This window comes from Dendrobates tinctorius, unplaced genomic scaffold (genome assembly GCF_039654945.1).
Source record: "Dendrobates tinctorius isolate UK_male_01 unplaced genomic scaffold, ASM3965494v1 ptg000063l, whole genome shotgun sequence".
Classification (NCBI taxonomy): Eukaryota; Metazoa; Chordata; class Amphibia; order Anura; family Dendrobatidae; genus Dendrobates; species Dendrobates tinctorius.
The window spans coordinates 32320213-32342548 of record NW_027361731.1 but is presented as its reverse complement, the minus strand read 5'-3'; the positions used below and the strand labels follow the sequence as shown (position 1 = coordinate 32342548).

General features: G+C 49.0%; 1 protein-coding gene across 3 annotated transcripts; it reads right to left on the bottom strand.

The window, feature by feature from the left end:
* Nucleotides 1–3265: 3265 nt before the first annotated feature.
* Nucleotides 3266–22323, bottom strand: LOC141094108 (oocyte zinc finger protein XlCOF8.4-like). Of its 3 annotated transcripts, none has more exons than XM_073579839.1 (7): nt 22090–22323; nt 18145–18294; nt 17836–18015; nt 17630–17753; nt 17449–17546; nt 17160–17250; nt 3266–4246 (listed from the first exon to the last, which is right to left on the bottom strand). In XM_073579839.1, the coding sequence occupies exons 2-7, from the start codon at nt 18220–18222 to the stop codon at nt 3477–3479; spliced, it is 1341 nt and encodes a 446-aa protein (XP_073435940.1). In that variant the 5' UTR covers nt 18223–18294; nt 22090–22323; the 3' UTR covers nt 3266–3476. The 3 variants fall into 3 exon arrangements, with proteins under 3 accessions (XP_073435940.1, XP_073435942.1, XP_073435941.1); XM_073579841.1 differs by having other exon boundaries at nt 3266–4243; nt 22090–22322; XM_073579840.1 differs by lacking the exon at nt 22090–22323 and adding an exon at nt 18400–18529.
* Between the last annotated feature and the right edge of the window lie 13 nt (nt 22324–22336).

The window sequence follows — 22336 nt, the reverse complement described above, 5'->3', positions numbered from 1 at the left end:
CAGACTTTGATGGAATGGTCTGCGGGTGTCATGTTGCCTTTGGAGAGACCCTAATGTACCTAAACAGTGGAAACCCCCCACAAATGACACCATTTTGTAAACTAGACCCCCCAAGGAACTTATCTAGATGTGTGGTGAGCACTTTGAACCCCCCAGTGCTTCACAGAAGTTTATAACGCCCGGGCGTGAAAATAAAAAATTCGTATTTTTTCCACAAACATGATCTTTTAGTCACCATTTTTTTATTTTCCCAAGGGTACCAGGAGAAATTGGACCCCAAAAGTTGTTGTCCAATTTGTCCTGAGTATGCTGATACCCCATATGTGGGAGAAAACTACTGTATGGACACACGTCGGGGCTCGGAAGGGAAGCAGTGACGTTTTGGAATGCAGACTTTGATGGAATGGTCTGCGGGTGTCATGTGCGTTTGGAGAGCCCCTGACGTACCTAAACTATTGAAACTCCCCACAAGTGACCCCATTTTGGACACTAGACCCCCCACGGAACTTATCTAGATGTGTGGTGAGCACTTTGAACCCCCAAGTGCTTCACAGAAGTTTATAACACTCGGAGGTGAAAATAAAAAAATCATTTTTTTCCACAAAAATTATATTTTTGCCCCCAATTTTTTATTTTCCTAAGGGTAACAGGAGAAATTGGACCCCAAAAATTGTTTTGCAATTTGTCCTGAGTAGGCTGATACCCTATATGTGGGGGTAAAACACTGTTTGGGCGCATGGCAGAGCTTGGAAGGGAAGGAGCACCATTTGACTTTTTCAACTCAGAATTGGCTGGAATTGAGATCAGACGCCATGTTGCATTTGGAGAGCCCCTGATGTGCCCAAACAGTGGAAACCCCCAATTATAACTCCAACCCTAACCCCAACACACCCCTAACCCTAATCTGAGCCCTAACCCTAAGGCTGTGTGCACACGCTGCGGATTTTGCTGCGGTTCCGCAGCGGTTTTGGCTGCTGCGGACCTGTACAGTACCATGATTCCCTATGGAATGTCATTTCTTTCTGCGGATTCTTCTGCGGTTTGCCATCTCCACTATTGAGGAGATGAAAAACCGCAGGACAAAACCGCAGAGCAATCCGCAGGTAAAACCGCAGGTCTTTTGACCTGCGGTTTCACCTGCGGATTTTACAAAATCCGCGCGGATGAATCCGCAGCGTGTGCACACAGCCTTACCCTAACGGGAAAATGGAGATACTTTTTTTTTAATTTTATTATTTTTCCCTACCTAAGGGGGTGATATCGGGGGGTTTGATTTACTATTTATGGCGGTTTTTATGTTTGGCAGCTGTCATACGCTAAAAGACGCTTTTTATTGTAAAATAGTTTTTGCATCACCACATTTTGAGAGCTATAATTTTTCCGTATTTTGACCCACCGAGTCATGTGAGGTCTTATTTTTTGCGGGACGAGTTGACGTTTTTATTGGTACCATTTTCGGGCACGTGACATTTTTTGATCGCTTTTTATTCCTATTTTTGGGACGCAGAATGAACAAAAACCGGCGTTTCATGAATTTCTTTTGGGGGGGTGCATTTACACCGTTCCGCGTGCGGTAAAATTGATAAAGCGGTTTTATTCTTCGGGTCAGTACGGTTACAGCGATACCTCATTTAGGTCGTTTTTTTATGTTTTTGTCGGTTTTATGCAATGAAAACTATTTTATATAAAAAATAATTATTTTTGCATCGCTTTATTCTGCGAGCTATAACTTTTTTATTTTTTCGCTGATGATGCTGTGTGGAGGCTCGTTTTTTGCGGGACAAGATGACGTTTTCAGCGGTACCATGGCTATTTATATGCGTCTTTTTGATCGCGCGTTATTACACTTTTTGTTTGGCGGTATGATAATAAATCATTATTTTTTGCTTCGTTTTTTTTTATTTTTTAAGGGGTTCGCTAAAAGGGTTAACTAATGGGACAGTTTTATAGGGAGGGTCGTTACGGACGCGGCGATACCTAATATGTGTACTTTTATTGTTTGTTTTTTTTATTATTTCCAAAAAATGGATTTATTGGGGGAATATTTTTTTTTTTTTTTCTAATTTATTTGGCGATTTTTTTAAAATTATTTTTACACTTTTTTTTACTTTATTAAATAGTCCCAGGTGGGACATCACTGTCCTGTGACAGATCGCTGATCTGTCACATCACAGATCACTGTGACAGATCAGCGATCTGTCACAGGCAGTGCACAAGGCTTCCTCATGCCTGCGCTTTGCAGGCACTGAGGAAGCCAGCTTCCTCAGGCCCCCGTCGCCATCTTGGATTCGGGGGCCTGGAGGAAAGGAGTCCCCCGCAGCAGCGCTGCACATTGCGCTGCCGTGGGGGGCTCAGGGAAGCACGGAGGGAGCCCCCTCCCTGCCGATGCTTCCCTTTAACTCCCGGTACACCACGATCATGTTTGATCGCGGTGTACAAGGGGTTAACGTGTCGGGGGCGGTCCGTGACCGCCCCTGACACATAGTGCCGGGTGTCAGCTGTGATAATCAGCTGACACCCGGCCGCGATCAGCGGCGTTCACCATGTGGGCGCCGCTGATCGCATCCGACGTACTATCCCGTCCATGGGCATAGGGGCCCAGGTCCCATGGACGGGATATACCGTCGGATGTCGGGAAGGGGCTAAAAACGTCAGCTCGGCACGCAAAAAATAAGCCCTCACCCAACCTGAGATCATGAAAAATGGAGACACGACGGGTATCGGAAAATGGCGCAATTCTTTTATACTTTACCTAATAAAGATGAGTTATTTTTACTGATACAGTGGGTATGGGAAGATTTCAGAACCTTTTATATATTTCACTCTTTGTTTCATCGCAGCCATTTGGTAAATTCAAATTCATACTATCTATTCCTGACACGGGACGAGCTTATAAACTTATGAAGTATATAGTTTGAGGTCTGGGATCTGCCAATATGTGGCTAGTTTTCTGACTGTTTCGGATAATACATGATTTTAGGTTTTTTTTCCCTTTAGTCTCGTTCGAATATAGGTCAATATTAAATAGTCTCCTGATGTGTTGCCTTTGGTGAGGACGATGAAACCCATAGAAATGAGAGGCTTGGAGAATGAGTGTGTATACGTCACCTCACCCTATATACTGAGATGTGGGGTATATGTTTTTTCTATTAGTCACCTTCTGATTAATCTTCAGGGGGTGAATTATGGGTATAGATTTACATTTGGAATTAATAAAGTTTAGTTTTATCCTTTTGTCAGCAAACATGAGGAATGACAAGAGACAACCCATTTAAGAAGATTTAATTTTGGTTAAAACTATTCCAAAATTATGAATATAAAAAAGTCTTCTCCCCTATGTGACGTCTCTGATGTTTATTAACAGTTGATTTCCAAGTAAAATATTTCCCACATTAAGAAAATGAAAAAGGTTTCTCCTCTGTGTGACTGCTTTGATGGTGTTCAAGAAGCGCTTTCTGGTTAAAACATTTCCCACATTAACATGTAAAAGGCTTCTCCCCTGTGTGGATTCTCTGGTGCTTAACACAATTTGATTTCTTGCTAAAACATTTCCCACATTCTGAACATGAAAAAGGCTTCTCCCCTGTGTGAGTTCTCTGGTGCGTAACGCAATCTGATTTATTGTTAAAACATTTCCCACATTCTAAACAGGAAAAAGGCTTCTCCCCTGTGTGAGTTCTCTGGTGCTTAACACAATTTGATTTCTTGCTAAAAGATTTCCCACATTCTGAACATGAAAAAGGTTTCTCCCCTGTGTGAGTTCTCTGGTGCGTAACGCAATCTGATTTATTGTTAAAACATTTCCCACATTCTGAACAGGAAAAAGGCTTCTCCCCTGTGTGAGTTCTTTGGTGGATAACAAAATATGATTTCTGTGCAAAACATTTCCCACATTCTGAACAGGAAAAAGGCTTCTCCCCTGTGTGAGTTCTCTGGTGGTTAACAAAATGTGATTTCCATGTAAAATATTTCCCACATTCTGAACATGAAAATGGCTTCTTTGCTTTACGAGCAGTTTGTTTTTTATTGCCTCTTTTGTGACTTTGATTTTCCTTAGTAGTCAGTAATGAATCAGAAGATGGGACCTGTTTCATAGGATCAGATGACAGATCTTTGCTGTGAATGGATGATGATATATCTGGAGTAATGGCAATCACTTCAGTTGTATCTTGTAGGATCTCAAGATCATCAGATTTAAAAGTTGAAGATGTCAGCTGTCCCTCTGATCTCCTGATACAGTCATCTGCTAAAACAAAAAAACAATTTTTTTTATAAAATATCCTTGAGTTTTATATTTTTGAATGTCTCTACTTAAACGGTCCATAAAAATGGCAAGCTATGTAAAAAAACTTTAATTATTTACCAAGGCAATGGCAGTTCACAGTCTAATAGAAAACCTTGTTGGATGAACCAGTAGTGTGTGGTGTTCAACTGTTTGTTCATTCTGCCTCCCAAATATCGAACAAAAAGAAACCAATCAATGTTATGTAGGCGAAAATAATACCAATTCTCATCTCACAAAAAACAAGTCCCCACTCAGGTCCATCATCTGTCAATGGAAAAGTAGAGGTTCCCACACTATTAGTGGCTCAAATGCTGTTGAAAAGCAACAAGGTTTCTATAAAACAATCCAGCAAAATCCGCTCTCCCTTCGGAGTCTTGCAGTGTGCGCAAACAGCATTTTGGATCCCTGTATTTAGCAATATTACAGTGAGAAGAATCCACTTAATTTTTGGTGTTTGTCTCCTGGAGCACAATCTGGGCACTATGTGCTGGGTAATGACATGGCAAATGTGTAATTTTCACTCTCCAACATCCACTGCGTGTTAATTTCCATAAAGTGGCTGTGGAGTCAAAATATTCACTCCTCCTAAGGATTATAACCCTCAGTGAATTAATTTATAACATGGAATCACTTTATGGGGATTTCGACTATTCTGGTTTTCTGTCATTTAGTTATATTAGGGCTTCTGCATATGGTGTGTCCAATCTCATCTGGGATCTGTTCCTGCTGCCCAGCTGGAGTAATCTGCTCCCTCCTTCAGCCAATTGGAAAGTACCACACCCTACTAAAGCTCAAAGCACATGGCCGGAATCTGCCAGATACAGCGCTGTTCTCCTCTGGTTCAGTCCTCTGTGCTCAGCTTGCGGCTTGTGTATTTGTTTCCTGCTGTGACCGTGGCCCGTTTACTGACTACTCTTGTGTCTTCTGATTCTGTCCTTCTGGTTCTGACCCAGCTACCTGGCTATTCTTCTTGCCATCGAACACCACAGAATAGCAGGTAACACCATGGTCCAAGCCTAGGGGTCCCAGTGTAAGTCCCGATCCATGTAATGGTGTTATAGGGCGATGAGCAAGGCAATCCTTGGGATATGGAAAGCATAGAATGTTAATGGTGGACATCTTTTGATCTGCCAGGTGACCATGAACAGTGCTCCCAATACATTCAAAGAAAAAAAAAGGGGGGTTTCCAGCTTCCAAATGTACAAAAAATTTATTAAAGGCATACGTTCTCCACGTGTTTGCGTGGGTTTCCTCCGGGCACTCTGGTTTCCTCCCACACTCCAAAGACATACTGATAGGGAATTTAGATTGTGAGCCCCATCGGGGACAGTGATGAAATGTGTGCAAACTGTAAAGCGCTGCGGAATATGTTAGCGCTATATAAAAATAAAGATTATTATTATTATTATTATTACGAACAGAGATAAACGGACATGCCCCATAATGGCGGAAAGCAGAGCAACGCGTTTCAAACAATACGTTCTTTTTGAGCTTGAAAAAGAACGTATTGTTTGAAATGCGTTGCTCTGCTTTCCGCCATTATGGGGAATGTCCGTTTCTCTCTGTTCTTATACCTTTAATACATTTTTTGTACATCTGGAAGCTGGAAACCCCCCTTTTTTTTCTTTGGATGTATCTCACGTTTGGCTTGACTGAAATCCAAGCTTCCATGCACCACTATTAGCCGGGACAGGTGAGCTGGTTACTCTTTTTTCATTATACTCCCAATACATTGTGTCTGCAAACTATTCCACCTAGATCTGCATTCATATAGCTAAATGGCGCTCCTTCCCTTCTGAACACTGCCATGTGCCCAGACAGTAGTGTACAACCGTATATAGGGTACAGTGCGAAGCTGGAAAATAATTTGTAAGATCCATTTGTTTTCTATTATCCTTGGTGAAGAATTCCAAACTTACCACCACATAAAGTGACACACGTCAGATATTAATAATGGGGCCTGATTAGGAACTACTGAAATGATCAAACTCCACAGTCTCCATCAGTAATAAATGAGTAACTAGTGGTGAAACCTCTCTGGGGTAATTAGCATATGGGGCTCGGAGACTTCACAATCTATACTATCCTAAGCTCCAATATTTTCTGTCAGATGAGTTTCAAGAAGAAATATTAGGCATTTAAAGAGAACTGTGTATAAGGCCGGTGTCACACGTCCTGATATTTCCGGTACCGGAGATGTCCATGTGTGTAATACTTGTGGCACATGTGTGACAACCATGTCCCGCCCGAGTGCAGCATCAGTATCACATGGACGGCCGGCAGGGAAGAAGCACTACAGTAAGCGCTATTCCCCGGTGGCGGATGCTGAAAACGCTCTCATCATTCTCCCCTGCTGTGCCGGCAGGGAGAATGATAATCGTTAATAAAGTCAGAATGATGATAGTAGGTGCGGGCGTTTTGGACTATTACTACCATCAACCTGCACCCACTGCTGCTAAGAACAATGACAGCAGGAGTGGATTACGGGAGTATTCCTCACCCACTGCCTGTGCTATAACTAAATAAATGAATGAAAAAAACGGTGTGGGTTTCCCCTATATTCTATAACCTGTCTGGCAAAAATCACAACTGGGGGCTGCAACCCTCAGCTGTCAGCTTCAGCAAGGCTGGTTATCAAGAATAGAGGGCTTCCCACACTGTTTTTTTATTTATTTAAATAAATAATTTAAAAAAACGGCGTGGCGTCCCCCCATTTTTGACAACCAGCCTTGCTACAGCTGACAACTGGGGGGCTGGTATTCTCAGGCTTGTAAGGGGCCATGGATACTGACCCCCCAGCCTAAAAATAGCAGCCCTCAGCTGCCCATCTATTAGATGCACCAATTCTGGCGCTTTACCCGGCACTTCCCACTTAGGTGTTAGTTGAGTATAACTGTGTTTGTTATTTTTGAAAAAGGAAAACTGTTTTGTTTTATTTCTAATAAAATACTTTATTCTGACTGTGTGTTTATTTACCATGTAACTATGGGGTTAGTAATGGATAGACACCTTTCCATTACTAAGCCATGGGCTTGATGTCACCTGACAATACAAAAGTGACATCAACCCTCCAAATATGAACCCCACTTGCCACCACTACAGGGCAAGTGGGAAAAGCCGGGCAAAGCATCGAAATTGGAGCATCTAATAGATGTGCCTTTTCTGGGCAGCTGCGGGCTGGTTATTGTTTAATCTGTATTTGTAGTTTTCAGTTAATGAGATTCTCGTGCTCTGGGGCGGGGCTGTGGGTTGGGCTGTGGGCGGGGCCTTATGTGGTGCTCTGCGTACATATTAATCTGCATTTGCTTATGACACTGATCCTTCAGTGACCTGCCCCCTATTTTACATAAAAAAATTACATCCAGAAAAATGTCACTGGCGATGGCGGTGCCTGCGCAGTACCATCTATAAGTAAGAGATAGAGGCTACTGGACAGGTGCCGCCAGTGTCATGTGTCATTTTTTTTTTCTAAGCCTCACAATAGCCACAATATTATAAGCATTATCAACAATAATATCAATACTATTATATGCATTATGTAATGGGGGCAGGTCAGTGAGGGATCAGCGACCTGTCATAAGCCAATACAGATGAATATGTAATCAGAGCACCACATAAAGCCCCGCCCACAGCCCCACCCACAGCCCCGCCACAGAGCACGAGAATCTCATTAACTGAAAACTACAAATACAGATTAAACAACAACAAGACGGATTTCATCACCAGGTATCATTGTAATCAGTATAACGGCGCCGACCTGAGCACAATCCTGCTGACAGGTTCCCTTTTATATTTAGATCTTAGGCATTTGGAAGCGGCAATGGAGAGCTTTTTTCCAAGACTATCAGGGAGTTATAGACTCACATTAGGCAGGAAGGCCGATCCCACCACAATCAAACTCTCGTACAGAATGAACAGGTTAAAAAAAAAAAGACATAGAATAAAAAAATATGTTACATCCCCAACAACGTATGTACAAGGGGAGAACACTAAACTGGAGCTGCACTCATTTATGGTGGACCATTGGAGCCACTATGAGTCCTGACCAGAAGATTAGAGAAAGTATTAGCGCCCCCATTTCAGGAGACATTGTGCAGTAATCTGAATTTCTTAGGTTGGAAATCATAATGTAATTTATGACGTGGAGTGAATCCATGAAACCAGGGCTGGAGCCAACACATCTCCTGCAGGCGGGAATAACTGTATATTACAGCCATCAGCCACGCACAGCTTAGAGATCTATCATGGCACAGGTGGAATGTTTGTCCTGTAGATTATCACAATCCTCCTTGAAGTTAGTTGGTTTTAAAAGAAATTGAAATTTCAGGCTAAAGGGAAACTGTTATTGTACAGAAAATTCACACTTGCCATATTTTTTGGACCATAAGACGCACCTAGGTTTTAGAGGAGCAAATTAGGAAAAACAAATTGAAGCAAAAAATGTGGTCAATTCTGTACTTAATATCCCCTATCCTGGTATATATGGCCCCCTCACCCCCATCCTGATACAAATGTCCCCCTCATCCCTACCCTGGTATGCAAGGCCACCTCATCCCTATCCTGGCATGCATGGATCCCTCATCCCTATCTTGGTATGCATGGCCCCATCACTATCCTGGTATGCATGGCCCCATCCCCATCCTGGTATGATTGGCCCCCATCCTGGCATGCATGGCCCCATCATCCCTATCCTGGTATGCAGGGCCCCATCATCCCTATCCTGGTATGCAGGGCCCCCATCTCGTCCTAGTATGCATTCCGCCTCATATCTATCCTGGTATGCATGGCCCCATCATCCCTATCCTGGTATGTAGGGCCCCCATCTTGTCCTAGTATGCATGGTTCCATCCCTATCCTGGTATGCAGGATCCCCTATCTCATCCTAGTATGCATGGTACCATCATCCCTATCCTGGTAAGCATGGCCCCATCCTTATCCTAGTATGCATGGTCCCATGTCGTCCTGGTATGCATGGCCCTGTATGAGGAAGGACCGGAACAATAAAGGCAACAGTGTCTCTGGGCCGTAACCATTGGGTCTGCCACTGGTGTGGCAGGGGGACAGAGAACCTGACCGGGACAGACCTGTGACCTCTACTGCAAAGGGCAAGTCTGATATAAAAAGTGGGGTGCGCCGGAACCTGGGGCTTCTGGCGGGAAGACAGGAGGTGCAGCGGAGGAAGGTTTGCTCCCTCCCTGCGGATAACACTACTGACGACAGACTGCGCTTGAGTGCGCACCCCCCAACATCCAGCAACAGCACCAGTGACTGCTTACCGCTGCCGGACACCGACCCTACGCAACCGCAGGCAGGAAGCGCTGACCGTACTCTGCAACGCTTGACAGCAAACAGTGTAGAGTGCATGGCTCCCATCGGAGACTTTGACTTTACATCCATGGCTGCGGCCTTAATAGCAGAACCCTCCGCCTCATCCGCTGAAACAACAGCCACTGGTACCCGGACATAGAGCAGCCCACCAAAAGGTCCCGGACTCTTCTTCACCGCTAAGAGACAGTGCCTCCGGTACATCCAGGATCGCTTCCTCAATGTGACGCGCCGTCTGCGGCGCCATCGTGGAATCTTCCAACCACCTCCCTTCGGATGACAGAGTCTGATAAGTTGAACCCTACGTTTTTTCCTCTCCCGTCGTTAGCAATTCTTTTTTCATTGTTACCATTGTTGACAGCTGAAGTCAAGCTGTCACTGCATAATATTGAACTTCCACTTATTTGTCCGCGCAATACTTCTGTGCATCTTGTACATATTAACTCCCTGCATGGAGAAAGCGTTATCTTTTTCTCTGGTTATAAAAAGACACCCGTTAACACTTGCTCTGCCCCCTGCTAGTCACTGCATCCAACGCACCTGCTAGTAACCTAAAATTGGTGTAGTTGGCAGGATGCAGTCTACCAGCACGGTGGCGGCAGACCAAGGACTTGGGGACGGCCCAAGGTCCAGCATATCATTGAGGGCCATGCTGAATAATCTGCCAAAGTACACCTGTAGTAACACCATGCTGCGGAGCTGGACAAAGCGGATACGGGGCATGATGAGAATGCACCCGATGACCCCTGCTTTAGAGGCTGAAGTGGCCATTATGACCTTAGATGGGGAAGTCCGGGACTTGGTAATGTTATGGACCCCTAGGTAACGCGATACCTTCGGCAAGGTTCTGCAGATCCTAGAGGAGACTCATGGGGACCCGACTGATGTAGAGGAACTGAGGACTCACCTATTCAGCCGTATGCAGAGGGAAGGTGAAACAGTGACCCAACATATGAACGCTCTGCAAGAACTTAATACCGCCACTGTTATAAAGAACAGTGTGGGAGTGGGCCCCATAGACATAACTTTGCGAGACCTCTTAGTGACTGGACTGCGTGATACCCTGATGAAACAGGCCTTGCGGGAGCGCGTACGGGTGAATCCTCGCCAGACGTTTTCCAAAATAGGGAGTGAGGCGCACACACGGGAGCAGGAGCAGGGGTGGCAGTCCCAGTGGGGAAGGCTCAGTGCACTAAAGCATCTGTGAGTGCGGTGGCCAAGCCCCAATGGGTTGAAGAGATGAGAAAAGAACTGCAGGACATAAAAGGAGAGTTGGTGAAAGTTAAGAGAAAGGCTGAAGCTGCTGTGACTCGCTCTGGGGCAGAGCCCTGCCATGATTCCAGAATGTACCGACAACAGCGACCCCTCACCTGTTATGAATATGGGGAAACAGGACAAATGTCCAAGGCGAGAAACCAACCTCGCCGCCCGTTAAACTAGAGGGCTCTGAGCCGGGGGGACTCTGCTTGGAGCCAGAACAGATACGGGGGAGTAGTGGAAGTCCCACAAATTTAGTGTCTACGTCCCCGTTGATCTGGGCAGAATTCGAGGGGCGTGCTGTGCAATGTTTGGTGGATACAGGGTCCCAAGTGACTACCATGCCTGAGGCCTATTTCCAGCAACACTTCCCTGAAGCTATGAGACCTGAATGGGGAACCGTGATAAAATTGATGGTTGCCAATGAGTTGCCAATCCTGGTTGCAGGGGTAGCTTGGATGCAGGTTTCTCTCTGTGGCAAAGACCTAGGACGGAGGGGTGTGGTGCTGACTAAAGGGGAGGAGTGCTAAAAGAGTTCGGAAGTCTCCTTTTCATTGAGCCCTCCCAAGAAAGCCTGAAGCAATGGAGCTCCCACACCCCCCTCAGAGGAAAATCTTCCAACAGCTGGTGCGGGTAGCCCAAGCCCAGAAGTCGTGCCGAGAGGGAGAAGTACTGGGGAAAGTGATTGCACCCTCGTCAGCGAAGCTAGTGTTACTACCCGGACAAACATTAATCTCTCTGCCCGTCCGGGGTCGCATTCCCTTGGAAGGGGTGGAGATACAGATTGAGCCTTCTTTCTCAGAGCAGTTACCCTCAGGATTCTTGGTAGCCTGCTCTTTGGCTACAGTAAGAGGCGGGGCTGTTCCCATTCCGTGTGTAAACCTAGAAGATCGAGATATCACCTTGTGGCCCCGAAGTGAAGTGGCCAAGGTAATGGGTTTGCCTGAAGACATTCTGCCCTCCTAGATATTGCAACTGGAAGCTTGTTGGGGGACCCCTGGACAGTGACAGTGATTTCAACCATGGCTACAGAGCCGGAAACTACCATAGAGGGGCAAGTAATCCTGGAGCAGATGTGGGCCGAGCTCTTGGAGCTCACTCTGTCTCAGGTGCAGCAAGTAAAAAACTTTTTGGGACGATATAGAGAGGTGTTTGCCTGTCATGAGGATGATTTCGGTTGTACCACGGCCATTACTCACGAAATTCCAACTGGAGACTCCGCACCCATTGGGGAACGATACCAGCAAATTCCCCCACAACTGTATCAGGTGAAGACGATGTTGGGACAGATGTTGCAAAAGGTTGTCAACCGAGAGAGTCAAAGCCCATGGGCAGCTCCAACCTTTCTAGTGAGGAAAAAGGACGGCACTCTGCATTTCCGCGTGGATTATCGGAAGCTTAATGCCTGTACCATAAGGGATTCGTATCCGCTTCCCAGCATTAAAGAGTCCCTGTCTGCTCTAGGAAGAGCAAAGTACTTCTCCATGCTCGACCTGGCCAGCGGATACTGGCAGGTGCCCATGTCAGATCAGGATCGGGCGAAGACAGCTTTCATACTACCCATGGGGTTATTTCAGTTCAATCGGATGCCCTTCGGCTTGGCCAATGCCCCCGAGAAGTTCCAACGGCTGATGGAGAGATGCCTGGGCAACCTGAACTTTGAAGCCACCTTGATCTAGCTGGACGACATCATTGTGTATGCGGCTTCATTAGAAGAACATCTATGACGCAGAGAGCAGATACTCAGTCGTCTCCAGAAACACGGATTAAAAGTAAAGCCGCAGAAATGCCATCTATTTCGTACCCAGATCGAGTACCTGGGGCATGTATTCTCAGCAGAAGGCGTGAGGCCATCACGGGAAAAGATCGCAGTCATACAGGACTGGCCTACTCCAGAAATGGTGAAGGATGTTCATGTATTCTTTGGCTTGACAGAATACTACCGTCGATTTGTGAAGAACTTTGCCCACCGAGCCCAGCCACTGCTGGATTTATTCAAAGGGGCGCCGTCCAGTGCAAAGAGTTGGAAGATCCACTGGCAAGAACGGCAAGAGAAGACTTTTCAAGATCTCAAGAAGGCATTAACCGAGGCCCCTGTCTTGGCTTACGCGGATTTTACTCAACCGTTTATTCTCCACACTGACGGGAGTTTGCACAGACAGGGAGCTGTGTTGTCTCAGGTGCAGGGCGGAAGAGAGAGGGTGATCGCATACGCTAGTCAGTCCCTTCACGATTCTGAACGTAATCCTGACATCTACAGCTCCTTTAAGTTGGAGCTGCTCGCGTTGGTGTGGGCTATGACAGAGAGGTTTGCGGAATATTTGTCTAAGTCATAGTACACATGGACCTCAACCCATTGGCACATCTAGAAAATGTCAAATTATGGGCATGAGAACAGCGATGGGTGGCCAGAATGGGCAATTTAGGTATAAAATCGCCTACAAGAGAGGAGTAGAGAACAGCCATGCCGACTCTCTTTCCAGGATCCGCCATGCTGCCCCTGGACTGAGCAGAGATGAGGAGTTGGAAAATGAAGAGATTCCATGTTTCATGGAGCCCACCAGGACTATAGTGGCGACGCAGGAACAGCTGCGAGCAAAGACAACGGAAGGCATTTTGGGTCAGTCTAGGGACGAATGGGTTCAGTTACAGCACAAAAATACGGAGCTCACCCTACTGCGACGGTGTGTAACTCAAGGAAGACTTCCCAGTATGGCCCAGAGGGGTGCTCTCTCCACCGGAACCCTCTGGATCCTTCGCCAGTGGGAGTTCCCACAGATGAAGAAGGGGCTATTTGTCATGATCTGCTGTTTGTGTGATCAGGTAGTTCAGAGGTTAATCTGGACAGCCTCACTCTGAGACTCTGGGAGGTTTCTTATAGCCTCATTGTGGGCTCACTCCTTGTCGCTTATACTCAGACCCTTGGCCGAGTGTGTGACCCTAGTGTGCTTTGTGACTCTGATACTTTGTGCTTGCTTGGTTTTGATCCGGTTCTGTCCCTGTTACGAGTTCTGCCTGTTCCTTTTGTATTGCTCTGATATTCCCGTGTATGACTCTTTTGCTTTGGACCTGACTATTCTGACTGCCCCCTTGTACTGCGTTGCTATCTCTGTGCATGATTCATTGCTTACATTTTGACTATTCTCTGCTTGTCCCCCTGGTACTGCGCCGCCCCCTCTGTGAATGACCCTCCGTTTGTCTGATCTGAGTTTTCCTAGCCTGTACTCCAGGATTCCTGTAATAGAACTCTATTGCCATCACCAGCAGCAGGATGCTAAGCCACGCCCCCTGTGGTCACATGATCGTAGGTCCTGGTGCTGCTAAACTACTTTCAGTAGTGTCGCAGGTCCTGGTGTCAGAATTTTCCCTGCAGTATCGGACCCCAGGTCCCCCCGTAGTCTGGGTGAGTTATCCTGTTCAGCCGCAGCAGTCCGCCAGCACTGACAGGATCCTGGTACTATTATATCGGAAGATACAGCTCCAGACGGAGCTGGCTGCCACATGGCAAGTAGTAACACCTGAAACCCTACTTCCTGAAATTGCCCGTGAAGCACATGAAGGAGGAGCACATTTTGGCCCGGAGAAAACTTTCCGGTGGTTACAATGATTCATCTACCACCCTCGACTGCGGACAGAGGTTGAGAAGGCCTGCAGGAAATGCCGGCTGTGTGAACTGGTGAAGCCGCCTGAGCAAAGGGCTCCCGTCCAAACCATAGTGACATCCGCCCCCTGGAACTCCTGATGATAGATTATCACACCATTGGCCCAGCTCACCAGGGTGACCACTTCACAGTTTGCCGTGGTGACTCCCACTCGTGACCAAACCGCAGAGTCCGCCGCTTACTCCATCTGTAAGAATTTTATTCAGATCTACGGCTGTCCCAAACGGATTCATTCGGATCGAGGTGTCTGCTTCTTGGGGAAGGTAATGGAGCAGTTGCATCACCTGTATGGCATAGACATGTCTCAGACCCCTCCGTACCACCCGCAGCTTGTGAGAGATTCAATCGGACTCTGATTCAAATGCTTCGAACCCTAGAGGAAGACCGAAAAGCCCGTTGACCTGAATATGTCTCCAAACTGGTTTGGGTGTACAATAATTGTGTACATCGAGTTACTGGCTACACCCTGCTGTTCAGTCGTGAAGGAAAAGAGATCACCGAGCTGGAATTGGATCCTGAAGAAAAATATCCAGTCCAGGAGAGGGGGGTCTCTTCTTGGTCCGAGATCACCGGCATTGTTTACAGACACTGCATCGGCTGGTGCAAACAAGACTACGGGAGCTAGAACACTCAGTCAGGCCCCTTGCCAGGCAGCTGAGCTTCAAGTAGGAGATCGAGTACTGGCGAGAGAGAAACGTCCTCAAAACAAACTGGAACACCGTTGGGAGAAGGAACCTTATTGGGTGAAGTGACGAGTCAGTTCTGAGGGACCTGTTTACGAAATCCAGAAACCCTGTTTACGAAGTCTAGAGACCCGATTTGACCAGAGGAGGTTCCCGAGGCCCTGGAGCCGACTCCAGCAGTTCTAGAAGAAAAAGAGGTAGAGGACGTCCTCACACCAAGTGACGGCCCTCCAGAAGAGTACATCTCTGCATCCCCCATCATACAGCCGGATTCCACCTCCCCAGAGAGCTCCACTATTCCTCCCAGCTTACGACGCTCCGAATGGTCAACAGCTGGCAAACCCCCCCCGAACGTTATGAGCAAGACCAATTCGTATGGCAGAAGCGAATCCAGAGAAGGAAAAAGTTTTCTAACGCTCCCCGCAAATCTTCACCCGTGGAATGGCGTTGAAGGGGGACAGAGAACCTAAGCGGGACAGACCTGTGACCTTTGCTGCAAAGGGCGGGTCTGATATAAAAAGGGGGGTGCGCGGGAACCTGGGGTCTCTGGCCAGAAGACAGGAGGTGCAGCAGGGGAAGGTTTGCTCCCTACCTGCGGGTAACACTACTGACGGCAGACTGCGCTTGAGTGCGCACGCCCAACATCCATCAACAGCACCAGTGACCGCTTACCGCTGCGGGACGTCGACCCTACGCAACCACAGACAGGAAGCGCTGAACGTACTGTGCAACGCTCGACAGCTGACAGTGTAGAGTGCACGGCTCCCGTCGGAGACTTTGACTTTACAGCCGCGGCTGCGGCCTTGATACAGGAACCCTCCGCCTCATCCGCTGAAACAACAGCCACCGGTACCCGAACATACAGCAGCCCACCAAAAGGTCCCAGACTCTTCTTCACCGCTAAAAGACAGTGCCTCCGGTACATCCAGGACCGCTTCCTCAATGTGACGCTCCATCTGCGGCGCCATCGTGGGATCTTCCAACCACCTCCCTCCAGAGTCTGATAAGTTGAACCCTATGTATTTGTCCGCGCAATACTTCTGTGCATCTTGTATATATTAACTCCCTGCGTGGAGAAAGCGTTCTTATCTTTTTCTCTGGTTATATAAAGACACCCGTTAACACTTGCTCTGCCTCCTGCTCGTCACTGCATCCAACGCACCTGCTGGTAACCTACAGCCCCATTTCGTTCTGGTATGCAGGGCCCCATACTTATAAGTGGCCCTCCAAGACCATTGGCGTGGAATGCAGTGAATATTCATTTCTCTTTAGCAGCGGGAACAGGAGTTAGCCGCAGCCACCTGCTCCAGCCTCCTGTGACCCGCTGCTCCGTTGATGCCATTCCCCCACCTCCCCACCACAGCCAGAGCCGGTACATCCGGATAATAAGACACCCCCCCCCCCATTTTCTTCAAGCATCTTATAGTCCGAAAATTACGGTAGTTTAATTGAAAAGTGAGGATAAAGGGAAATTAGTTATTGTACAGAAATTCACACTTGGCCTCACTGCAAATTTAATGTTGTCGCTCATAAAAGCAAGGTTTGACTGGAACGACTGGACCTGGTCTTGTACGGACCATGAGACATTCAGCAGCACAGAAGGGAGAGAAGATTCATCCGATAAGATCTCAGGGATCTAGGAAGCATCATTACCCTCCGCTTTCTCTTACAGGCCCAGCATAATATTCTTCTTCAAGTGATTTTCTAACCTGTTAGCACATTCTACGTACGCTGTCATTTGACTTCCAGGGAGTAGGTGGATCTACCAGGTTGTAAATTCTATAGAAAAGGGCTTTCAATGCCCAAAGTCATTTGAACAGTTTTGGGTGGAGGAGAATGTTGTGGTGTAGAGGAAAAATGGTGATCATGGTAATACGGCCGGACTACACCACCGATAAAGCAGCCACAGAATCTGTGACTTCTCTGCATTCAGTGGTTACTACTCACCTGGGTAGTCGTATGTGGGAATCTCCTCTTTACACCGCTCATCACCCCTCACATATGTCTCTCTAGTATTAATATAGGTCAGATCTTCACCCTGAAACAAATATTGTAAAAGTCACTGACAGATGGAGACGTCCCATCTATGATCAGCTCTAATCCTGCCATCTCCACCGCTCTCATTACACAAGTATAAAACATATAATACTGGTGGATAAAACAAGACTGAGCACAAGACCTTCACAGCCGTCTACACATCATAGGGGAGATCTCCTGACACCTTCTCTCCATCTACCTGATGATCCTGAGGAGCACTGGGATCTTCTTGGTTACAGTCCTGTGGAAGAAGAGGACGGGGACATCTCTCTGGTGTTGTCCTCTTACTGGATAGATCTGGAGGAAACACATACAGGGACTGAATTCATTCTCTACATACAGATAATTATAGGCCGTGTGTATTTAGTCCTGTCTATTACCTGGAGATGTGAGGGGCTGGGGAACCTCCATTATGACGTCCTTGTACAGATCTCTGTGTCCTTCTAAATACTCCCACTCCTCCATGGAGAAATAGACAGCGACATCCTGACACCTTATAGGAACCTGACACATACAATGATACCGTCATCCTCCGATCCCTTCATAGTGTTACTGTATAATGTCCCAGCATTCCCAGCAGTGTCACCTCTACAGTCAGCAGCTCAATCATCTTGTAGGTGAGTTCTAGAATCTTCTGGTCATTGATGTCCTCATGGATCAGGGGGTGAGGTGGAGGCCCCGTGATTGGGCTCAGGGGTCTTCCCCATCCCTCAGACACAGGGTCCTGACAGCGATCACTAGAGGTCTTCTTCACCACTGTGTAATCCTGGTTATGGAGAGACACATTAATAAATCTCACTACAGACATTTCCAGAGTCCTCACCTCTCCAGTTCTGTCCATCTGTTATTCCCATAGATAAGAATGATGTAATGTGACGTCATCAGAATCTATCACCTCTCCAGTGAGACGGAAGAGGATCTCTAGGGTGAGGTGTAATATCCTCTCCGCCATCTTGTCTCTGTCCACATCCATCCTTGATGGGTAAATCAGGAAAATTCTCTTTTGTAGAAGATCTTCACTGAGAGGATCCGATATTGTAGAGACCTGAATGAGAAGAAGATGATCCGATGTAACATCATAAGAATCCTGTGTAATAATACAATTACTGGAGATAATAAGGGAAACATATGAGGAGATTTATTATCTTACAGGGTTTAGTTTTCTTCCCTGACATCTACTAATAAAACCTATATATTTAGGCCACAGACAACAAGCAGTTTCCTCCTCGGAGTCGGCAGCTGAACACGTTCCTCATAGACTCATCTTCCATAACGCTAATTCTCGTCTCATTACCGACACTGGAATCGGCATTAGCAATACTGCAGGAGAGATTCATTACACGCGACATGAGAAATAACTCCTTCATGATGAGGACGACATCTTCATCTTCTACTGCGGCTCTAGAGACAGATTTGGCCAGAGTCGGTCACTGCCTCCATCCCCACCGGCCGTCTATGTGAAGGTTTCCCGTCTTCCCCGCTCTGGAATCTTCTCTCACGTTAGATCTCAGCTCTGAGTCACACACAGAAGTTTGAGGCTTTTAGAAAAGATTTTTAGTTTCCACAAACACAACGGACAGAAATGATCTGACCACAAAGTCTCCATGTACAGTGATTTATGGGGTTTATTTCTGGCCTTAGGTTTTCCTATATTACAAGAAAAACTCCAGAAAAAGCCGATATTAAAATGTTTCTAAAGGAAATTGGCTCCAACAATTCTTGTAAGAAAAAAATATGCAAAAAGCAGAAGGCACATTTTGTTATATTTCAACAAGTGAAACATTTTTTTTTTTTACAAATTAACTCTTTTGGGAACCATAACATAGATGTACACCGCAGGGACAGCACAGGAGCGGCTGCAACAAAAACCCTGGCAGTTTAAAGGGAAGGTGCCATCAAAGCCGGATGTGGCGTTGGCGCGCGTTCCACTTGCCGGATGTGGCGTTGGAGCGAGTTCCACTTGCCGGAAATATTAGGCTGTGGACCGCGCACCATCAAGCCAAATTGGTTGCATATTCTACTTCTATGTGGTTCAAGAAACCGGAAGTTATTTTGGCGTGCATTCCACCTAGCGGAAACACTAGGTTGTGGAGCGCACGACTCGGCCTCATTGGACACAATGGGTGTCGGATTTTTTTCCTTGCGGCTCACGAGCCTTTATGGGTCACTAGCGTGCGTCTCAACCACCGGACGTACCATGGTATGTTTTTCATACCCCCCCTTCTCTGGGGTAACACGTGTCTGTAGGATGCTCTATTGATTGGAGACATAATGGTCTGCACACCATACGTTCAATGTTAACACCTGTGGGAAATCCTAATGGGAAGTGGTAATTCATTTCTCCTCATCTCTTTAGTTAACCCTTTTTGTCCCCTCCCATTCCTCACAGCTTCAGACAGGGAGTGTAAGGGATCCATTCCTCTCTAGCTCAGCACTATGGCACCTCACCTGCTATCACAAGGATAAGTCCCCTGATGACTCAGCTTGGAAGAAACGCGTTGGGCCCTTCCATGGGGGGTGCAGGGCTTGTTTAGCACAGGGGGAGCTGTGGACTGTCAGGGGGGAGATTTGGGGATAGACTATTGTTCGCCCTTTAGGGTCTTGTAGGGCATTTTCTTCCCCTTGTCCTGTATGGATCATCCTGGACCCAGGATCTCCTTTTCCTCCCGCACCGGCTTCATGAAATGCTGAGCTTGTGCCTTTCTCTCACTTATTGCTCTGGCATATTTCGGGTGGTAACTCTATTACTGTCATCCAGATTCCAGTCATTACTGTTATATGCAGCCAGAATCTGTCAGTCGCTGTTTGCAGGTTCTGTGGGATTCTCCCAGATCCACAACGAGAGATTCTGGGACTTGCTGGTTGCAGTTCAGCCATTGCAAGTGGGAATTATTCCTCCTGATCGGGCTGTGCTCCTCACACCTTTATTTGTGACTTCACCCAAACATTTATATTCATTCACTCTGGGGGACACAACATTGTATTTATTCTACTATCTTACTAAAGGGTATGTTTTATCTCCCGTCCACCACACACCAGCTCTGCCCCCGTCCACCACACGCCAGCTCCGGCTCCGCCCCCGTCCACCACACGCCAGCTCCGGCTCCGCCCCCGTCCACCACACGCCAGCTCCGGCTCCGCCCCCGTCCACCACACGCCAGCTCCGGCTCCGCCCCCGTCCACCACACGCCAGCTCCGGCTCCGCCCCCGTCCACCACACGCCAGCTCCGGCTCCGCCCCCGTCCACCACACGCCAGCTCCGGCTCCGCCCCCGTCCACCACACGCCAGCTCCGGCTCCGCTCCCGTCCACCACACGCCAGCTCCGGCTCCGCCCACCACACGCCAGCTCCGGCTCCGCCCCCGCCCACCACACGCCAGCTCCGGCTCCGCCCCCGCCCACCACACACCAGCTCCGGCTCCGCCCCCGCCCACCACACGCCAGCTCCGGCTCCGCCCCCGCCCACCACACGCCAGCTCCGGCTCCGCCCCCGCCCACCACACGCCAGCTCCGGCTCTGCTCCCGTCCACCACACGCCAGCTCCGCCTCTGCTCCCGTCCACCACACACCATGCTCAGCCTCTCCCCCCCCAGACTGGCAGCCTCTGCCTGTTCCCCCATGCGCAGTCTCTGCCCCCACACTTTGCCCCTCCATGCTCAGCCTCTACCCCCCATGCCCAGCCTCTGCTCCTCCCCACGCCCAGCCTCTGCTCCCCCCCACGCCCAGCCTCTGCTCCCCCCCACGCCCAGCCTCTGCTCCCCCCCCATGCTCAGCCTCTGCTCCCCCCCCCATGCTCAGCCTCTGCTCTCCCCCCCATGCTCAGCCTCTGCTCCCCCCCCCATGCTCAGCCTCTGCTCCCCCCCCATGCTCAGCCTCTGCTCCCCCCCATGTCCAGCCTCTGCTCCTCCCCATGCTCAGCCTCTGCTCCCCCCCATGCTCAGCCTCTGCTCCCCCCCATGCTCAGCCTCTGCTCCCCCCATGCTCAGCCTCTGCTCCCCCTCCCATGCTCAGCCTCTGCTCCTCCCCATGCTCAGCCTCTGCTCCCCCCCATGCCCAGCCTCTGCTCCCCCCCATGCCCAGCCTCTGCTCCCCCCCATGCCCAGCCTCTGCTCCCCCCCATGCCCAGCCTCTGCTCCCCCCCATGCCCAGCCTCTGCTCCCCCCCATGCCCAGCCTCTGCTCCCCCCCATGCTCAGCCTCTGCTCCCCCCCATGCTCAGCCTCTGCTCCCCCTCCCATGCTCAGCCTCTGCTCCCCCTCCCATGCTCAGCCTCTGCTCCTCCCCATGCTCAGCCTCTGCTCCCCCCCATGCTCAGCCTCTGCTCCCCCCCATGCTCAGCCTCTGCTCCCCCCCCCATGCTCAGCCTCTGCTCCCCCCCCCATGCTCAGCCTCTGCTCCCCCCCCCATGCTCAGCCTCTGCTCCCCCCCCCATGCTCAGCCTCTGCTCCCCCCCATGCTCAGCCTCTGCTCCCCCCCATGCTCAGCCTCTGCTCCCCCCCATGCTCAGCCTCTGCTTCCCCCCATGCTCAGCCTCTGCTCTCCCCCATGCTCAGCCTCTGCTCCCCCCCATGCTCAGCCTCTGCTCCCCCCCCCATGCTCAGCCTCTGCTCCTCCCCATGCTCAGCCTCTGCTCCCCCTCCCATGCCCAGCCTCTGCTCCCCCCCATGCTCAGCCTCTGCTCCCCCCCATGCTCAGCCTCTGCTCCTCCCCATGCTCAGCCTCTGCTCCTCCCCCCCCCCCCATGCTCAGCCTCTGCTCCTCCCCCCCCCCCCATGCTCAGCCTCTGCTCCTCCCCATGCTCAGCCTCTGCTCCCCCCACACTCTTCCTCCCCCTCCACACACCGCCAGCCTTCTGTCCTCTGCGGGGTGTCGCCGCTCCCTCCTCCGGGCTTCTCGGTGTGTTGTGTCGCGCTCTTCCCCGCTGACAGCTCCGCTCCTCTGCTGCGCGCTCTCCACACTTCTCTCCTATGGTGAATGCTGGACAGTGTGGGCGGGGCCACAGCTTCCTCCTGTCTGCTCTACTCTATGGAGGAGGAGGCACCACCCCTTCTGGTCACATGGCATGACGTCACCACAGGTCCTGTGCACA